The sequence below is a fragment of the Electrophorus electricus genome, chromosome 16 (genome assembly GCF_041902795.1).
Source record: "Electrophorus electricus isolate QZ-2024a chromosome 16, ASM4190279v1, whole genome shotgun sequence".
NCBI lineage: Eukaryota > Metazoa > Chordata > Actinopteri > Gymnotiformes > Gymnotidae > Electrophorus > Electrophorus electricus.
The window spans coordinates 12,061,283-12,068,611 of record NC_137512.1 but is presented as its reverse complement, the minus strand read 5'-3'; the positions used below and the strand labels follow the sequence as shown (position 1 = coordinate 12,068,611).

Sequence of the window (7,329 nt, the reverse complement as noted above, 5' to 3'; positions counted from 1 at the left end):
GTGTAGGGATGCTCAGTCTTGGTAGGATTCCATTTAAAGGTGCAGGGGAAGCTCAGGAAGAATAGAAAGATAGGTAGGAAAAGGAAGTAGGTATATTAATAGATATGCAAACAGATGGATATGTAGGCACAATACATATCATTGAATGTTGGCTATAGGATTATGTGAATAGTTATGAACCAGCTCTGATTGAAAGTGAATCAGGATCCAATTATGAGGCAGGGAGCATAATCCAAAGATGGGGTGTCAAGGCAGGCACATCTTGGGGAAAGGATAGAGACAGTGGATAAGATGAGAAAATGGAGAGAAGAGAGTAGACAATACAGAGTGAGAGCAGTAAATAGAGTCCGTTTTACTATAGCCGACTAGCAATGAATGTTGTAACATAATATTTAAAAGATATGTACAGGTAAAAATAGCTTTGATGACAGCATTGTATGAGCACTATATGCTATGCAAAAGATACATGCAGGATTATAGGGTTCAAAAAGTTCTCTAAAATACAGAGGTCAACCCTTTTACAGGATTATACGTACAAATGAGTATTTTATTCAATAGGGAATTTAACTGGTAGCCAGTGCAGGGCAGAGAGAATGACTACATTACATATGTGTGCAAATGAGACACGAAATGAGATCCAATGAGAAACCGCAATCAAAGATGACACCTAGGTTTTTTACATTTGTGGATGGAGTACCTAAACCGCAATCCAGATTAAGAGAGTGATTTGAGATTTTATTTTTCTCGGCCACAGGTCCAAGTAACAAGATGTCTTCTTTGAATTAAGTAGACAAAAGTTGTTTGCCATCCAACATTTAACTTCTTTTACACATTCTTCTATTTCGTTAAGATTAGAATGGTCATTTGTTTGGCTGATATATAAAGATGGGTGTCATCAGCATAGGAATAAAAACTAATGCCATGCTCTCAGATTATGGAATCAAGCAGTATCATATAGATGGAAAGGAGCAGAGGGTCAAGCACTGAGCCATGTATGACATCATACTTAACCTTAGTAAGATCATAGGATTCACCATTCAGAGAGACAAATTGAGAGCTGGTGGTCAAATAAGATTTAAAGCAACAGAGAGCATGTCCTTTAATTCTTACTAGATTTTCAAGACTGTCGATCAGCACCTTGTAATCTAAGGTATCAAATGCAGCACTGCGGTCAAGAAGTACAACTCTAGTCAATGCTGTTTCAGTACTGTGGCAGGGTCTAAATCCTGACTGAAAGGTTTCAAATATGCTATTCTTTTGTAAGTAAGAGCATAACTGTACTGAGACCACTTTTTCAAGGATTTTATTTAAAAAAAAATGTTTTCTACACAAGTTTTAATGATCTAGGAATATAGCTAATAGAGAGAGACTAATATAGTGAGGAGTGATTCTGCTATATTGGGAATAATCAGTTTGAGGAGCTGTATTGATACTGATTCAAGTATACATGTCAATGGTTTTGTTGAGATTATCTGAGTAATTAGTTCATTTGTTTGGCTTGAGTTAAATTACTTTAACTGCACTTCAGAACTAGTGGAATGTTCGTCCACATGCATAATTTTGGCACACTATCTAGGGACATGTGACGTATTGATTGTAAACTTTCTATATGTTCAAGATCATCGGGGCTAGATGAGGAGGAGGCTAGATGGTAGTTCTGGGGGGTTATCAGTGAATACACTAATGACTGAAGTTGTGATGTTATGCTTGCTATGATAGCAGGATGGCAGACTCATTCTTAGGGTTAATTCATACATGAATAAATAGTGGTCTGCAATAGAATCTTTCTATGACAATGATAGGTTGTCAACTTCAATATGAAGAGACAGTATAAAATCTAGAGTGTGATTACATCAGTGTGTAGGCCCTATGACATTCTGAGTGAATCCCATAGCATTTAATAATGAGCTGAATGCCATTTTGAGTGGGTCATGTGTTTTTTCAGAATGGATATTGAAGTCTTCAGTAAGAGCCTTGGCTGTAAGAAGTACTACTCTGGAAACAAAATCAACAAATTCATTAAGGAAATCTAAGTAGGGACCAGGGGGTGATAAATTGTAATTTAAAAGAAAGTATTTACTTTTTTGGAGGCAAGTGCATTTACCACCCTTAGATTAGGTTTTCAAAGAAGCATTCTTTATGGCCTTTATTTTGAGTAATGTTTAAGCTGTATATATTGTATAAAACAATTATGTTGCATATATTGTAGCCACCACACCTCCGCCTCAGCCATGCATACATGGGTTATAATAGTAACTATATCCAGGAGGGGCTGCTTCATAAAAGGCTATAAAGTCGTTCAGTTTGGCACAATATATTAAGGCTATTGTCAGTAATAACATCTTTCACAATGAGTGCTTTAGATGCCAGTGATATTCAATGAAACAAATTTGAGGCAAATTATGTGCTGTTAGTATCTAATTGATTCATATTTTCTGTAATTGGGTTATTAGCACAAACTTTTTGTTTTTTAGAATTTGAGTTGGACAGGGGAAAGACACAGTCTCAATATTAAAGTATTTAGTATCCACAGGAGGGAAAGGTGAAAAATTATGTGAAAAATTATATACTGATATATAAAAGTAAATATATTAGTCAGTAGCAAGCCTAAGCAGTGATCTATAAATGTAAACTGTGTTGGTCTCCAATCTGTAAATTGTGCTGCCTGTCTTGGCTAGGATGCGCTTGTGAAAGAGATTTTAATCTCAGTGAGAATGTATCCTAGCTAAAGGTTAATCACTTTTTAAATGTTTTAGCAAATTACTTATAATTTTTTGGCAGCACAGAAAGTTTTTTGTCAATAGTAAAACTACCTGGCGACACAGGGAACTTAGGTTTATTTCCCTGGAACAGAGTTGTTCAAACAGGTTTTCTCAGGCAAGTAATGCACAATGCGCTGGTATCACTGATTGTCACGAATGACCACCCTCCTGGCGTCCGTTTCCGTGGTTTCCCTGTCGCGTTTACTTCCTAGTTGTTCAGCACCTTGGTTTCGTTTTCTCCGCCCCATCGTCTGTTTTTCCACGCCTGTTATTCCTTTCACCTGTGTCTGATTTTGAGTTAAATCGTTCATACATTTAAATCCTGTCTGGTGCTCTGTCTCTGCTGTTCATTGTATGTCTGACCAACATGCATATTCTTGAATGTACGTGTCTATTTTCCTAGCCTGTGTTAATTCTCGCCTTCGTTTACCTAAGTGTTTCGTTCTAGTCGCTGTTTGTGTTTAGTCCTTCGTTTATCCTGGCCCTTGTCTTGTTTATCATGTATTCTACGACTTTCTGTGTTGGTAATATGACCTACCATGACTTTGGATCTGCCCCTAATGACTCTCGCTCTTCTCCACACTTGCGTCCGCCTCTTTACCGCTCATCGTTACACTGATAAAATAATTATTTTTATTATGTTCTACATCTTTTAAAGTTTATTTGAATTAATAATAAAATGAGGAAAACGATTATTGCACCTTTAAACAATATCGCACTAGACGGAGTTATATTAAATTGGATATCAGTCGTATGCACAAGGCCATAGGCCAAGTGCTTAGGATAATCACAGTTGTGCTGTTATTCAATATAACAGTTCTATAACATCTTTTAGACAACTGTTCCACAAGTGCCTTTTAATAGTTAACAGTAATACATGACAACAGATTGTGTTCATTTAATAATTTATATTTATATTGTTCTACCAACTTTTTTTTTCTGCAACTGGACTGTTGCCAACAATAGTCTGTTGACAATTGCTTTGGTGGTATGTGAGATTCCAATGAATTAACATCTTGTTCCATCATTTCCTGCCCTCAATGGATCGTCTACAGTAACCTTTTAGCAAGCTTTTAAACCTGAAAGACAATAAAGTTTTATTATAAATTATAAATCAAAATTCACATAGTATTCTTGGTATACAGCATCTCACATATGGTCACTAACTGCCATGATTTCCCTTGGTTCGAGTTCCGTATCAGACAATTTCTGTATGGCAGTGGCTTTCAGGCTGTGATTGGTGCAAGACATATAATGATTGTTAATGTAATTAAGTTAGTAGAACACGTATGCCCAGTTAAATTACTTAGTCAGAACTAATTGCTGTATAATATTTTAATTATACAGCAATTAGTTCTGACCAAGTAATTTGATGTTGATTGGCATTTTGTAGAAAGCGAGGAAAATTAGTCTCTGGTCACCAATTCAGCAGAAAAGCTGCTGCTTTGCTGCCTAAGGGTGAGATTTAATTACATTGCTTCCTTTGCTGATTTACTCTGCTGGGGCATTATTTGGCAGTGTAACTTTATTTGCAGACACTAAGCCCTTCATCAGGGCACGGCTCATGCTGGAGATGTAGTGCTATAACTAGTCCTATATTTACTTATTTTGTTGAGGCTCTGTGAGATTTGCTGTATTCTGAACAGGTGCTAGGAGTGTGTGTGAATGTTTTTGTATAATGATCTAGGTCTGTACTTTTTCATTGTTCTCTGTGATGTAGTTTTATTTTAGTTGGATAAGTATGATTCCTTTTGTGATAGTTTCATTTTCATTTCATGGCCAATATAGACTACTGTGAAATAAGTAATACTAAGTAATACTGTTGTAGGTGTGAGTGTGTTTGTATAGATTGCACAAAGTAGCTGGTAAGTAATACTCCACTAGTGGTAACAAATAATTCATTAAACTTAATTAGTGGTATTTAATGAATAACTAGTATTTTACTGTGTATGCTATAACAGTAATAATTACCAGTTACAATTTACAATTTGCAGTTTGCAATTTAGTTATTGCAGTCTTTTATGATGTTATTGATATCATATGCAGTGCACAGAGTGGTCCCCACAGTTCATCAATTGCCCTGATTTAGCTTCTTCCTGCAAGAAGAAGCTCCTCTTCAGTCTCTGTGTTGGTCTTCAGGGAGCGAAAGCACTTCCCTGAACTCAACAGAGAGAAGAGCCTATTGTATCCTTCACAATCCCTCTGGCTTTGGTCTGGCACCGCTTGTGATAGATGGTCTGCAGGTCAGGAAGTTCCGTATGAATGATGCGCTCTGCTGAATGCACCACCACCACCCTACTCTCTCCACCGTGGTTCTCTTGATCCTCACAGGTTGGTAGTGCCACTCCTGCTTTTTGCTGCACCATCAAACTTCTTGATGGTGGCTCTTGGACTCGTTTCCTCCACCAGTTTCCCAATAAACCCTACTATTGCCTCTGTAAACTCGCTGACATCAGTGCTGGGCCGCAACATGTCCCAGTCTTCGTCATCCAGAGCGTCCTGCAGAGCGGCCACCGATTGGTCTGTCCAGCACGCGATCTCCCTCTGAACAGGAGCTTCCCGTTTCAGCCTTTGTTTATATTTTGGTATGAGGAAGATGGCGGCGTGGTCTGACTTACCAAACGGTGGATGAGCTACTGCCTTATAGCTGTCCTTGTATGGGGTGTAGCAGTGGTCGAGTGTCTTATTTCTCCTGGTGGGGAAGGTTACGTGCTGGTAAAGGTTGGGCACTGCACGCTTGAGGTCAGCGCTGTTGAAATCCCCAACCACGATAAGTGCAGCGTCCTGGTGTTGTGCCTGAAACTGTGAAAGCCTCATGAAGTTCACACAGTGCAGTGTCCATGTTGGCCTGAGGTGGAATGTACACGGTGTTGACGATGACTGAAGTGAACTCCTGAGGAAGGTAGGAAGGACGAAACTTGAGGCCGAACAGCTCCAGGTTGGGTGAGCAGGAGCGGGCGAGAGTAACAACATTGGCGTTGTTGCACCAGCTGTTGTTTACCATCACACACACTCCACCGCCTCTCAACTTTCCTGAATCTGCCATCCTGTCCAGGCGGTAAACCGAGAATAACTTGGCCAGCTGGATAGCGTGGCTCGGTACCACTGGGTTCAGCCACGACTCGGTGAAGCAGAGGAGGTTGCAGTCCTGAGTGCCCCTCTGGAACTTTATCCTGGCCCGGAGGTCGTCAAGCTTGTTGTCCAGAGATTGGACATTGGCTAGCAGGATGCTGGGTAAGGGAGCTCGGTGTGCTCGAGCCCTCAGCCTGTTCCTGACGCCGGTTTGCTTCTCTCGAGGCCTTTTTCTCGCGTCGTGTCCTTTGTTCTCCCTCAGGATCTCCGTCGGCCATCTTGGGTCCGGGGTTAGAGATGGCTTGAGGTGAGTGCTATGTAGATTAAGAGAAATAAGAGCATCTCCGCTGTATGAGATGTGCGTTGTGGTGTAGAGAGAAGGGCTGTGGAGATATCAGGGATACCGCTAAGAGAGAAAAGAGCGAAGGAGATAGCGAAAGAAGCGAATAAAGTGCCAGGTGTGGACAGAGCAATCGTGACGGCAGCTGACCTCACCGGTGCCATCTTCATCTTTCTGTTGAAAAAGTTGAAGACCAAGCAGTGAAATTTGGAGCACCCCTATCACCCCTATAGTAAAATGAAAATGCAAATACTAGTTTTACTTAATTTCCTCAAAAAGAGCCCAGATGTAGCCTTTGGGATGTTACCACACAGGACAGAAACTTTCATAGGGGTTCATTTTTTTGCCCGTTGCCGAGTATGAGATAGAGCAAAATAAAATATGGCAGTCGCAAAACAAAAGGACACAAAATTCAATAAAACTAATTCACCATCGTATTCACCAGGTAAACGCAAGCGCACTAAGCAGTACAAAGGAAATAATTTTTTTTTTTAAACCTCACATCTCAGGTACTTTAGAGACTTCCACGCATGGTACGACATGCACACAAAAATACATCTGTTTATATAAGAATTATGTATTGAGTTACACTTTGTATAGTTTGACTACTGTAAGAAGACAAAAGAACACGTTTTCAAGGCACACTAAGGTTTGCTAACTAAAACTGAGTTGCTTAAACAAGCTTAGCATATCGCCTTACATCTTGAATCAACCTGTCAAACGTTGAATTATAAATAGCAAATTCACCAGTATAAAGAACTATTTATGGACCTATGTTAATATTACGTCATCTAAGCAAATAAATAAATATTTGCCACAGGATTAGTGCTGCTTAGCCATCTTTCCATCGCATGCTCTGTATTACCCGGACAACTGAAAACACACTGAATGAACGCGAGACTGGCTTCTTAAAGAGACAGTAACCCAAAATAAAATTTAACAGCCACCAAACACAAACTAAATCGACACAGTGTACACACATTTTTCCACCTGGCTATACAGATATTAATAGAACTGTAGCCTTTATCCCAAGATAGGCTTAGTGCCAGATTAAGAGCTACATAGGTTATAGTGACCCCACTGCCAACAAGTTAAATAAATTAATAATAATAATTTACATTTATGGCATTTGGCAGACACTCTTACCCAGCGCGA

At 39.5% G+C, this 7,329-nt stretch overlaps 1 protein-coding gene across 11 annotated transcripts; it reads right to left on the bottom strand.

Moving 5' to 3' along the window:
• Window positions 1–3,054: 3,054 nt before the first annotated feature.
• Window positions 3,055–7,041, bottom strand: LOC145651770 (uncharacterized). 11 transcript variants are annotated; one of them, XR_014117736.1, is made up of 3 exons: window positions 6,875–7,041; window positions 6,330–6,401; window positions 3,055–3,841 (listed from the first exon to the last, which is right to left on the bottom strand). XR_014117736.1 is itself a non-coding variant. In XM_081699516.1 (3 exons), the coding sequence occupies exons 2-3, from the start codon at window positions 6,342–6,344 to the stop codon at window positions 5,506–5,508; spliced, it is 732 nt and encodes a 243-aa protein (XP_081555642.1). In that variant the 5' UTR covers window positions 6,345–6,401; window positions 6,875–7,041; the 3' UTR covers window positions 3,055–5,505. The 11 variants fall into 11 exon arrangements, 9 of the variants coding, with proteins under 9 accessions (XP_081555642.1, XP_081555647.1, XP_081555643.1 ...); XM_081699516.1 differs by having other exon boundaries at window positions 3,055–6,217; window positions 6,325–6,401; XM_081699521.1 differs by having other exon boundaries at window positions 3,055–6,148.
• Between the last annotated feature and the right edge of the window lie 288 nt (window positions 7,042–7,329).

Excerpts from the sequence above, each read along its gene's own strand:
- LOC145651770 (XM_081699516.1), bottom strand. The coding sequence starts at position 6,344 with ATGAAGATGGCACCGGTGAG. Across the intron at positions 6,218-6,324 it reads ATGAAGATGGCACCGGTGAG|CCCTTCTCTCTACACCACAA; the intron begins GTCAGCTGCCGT and ends ATATCTCCACAG.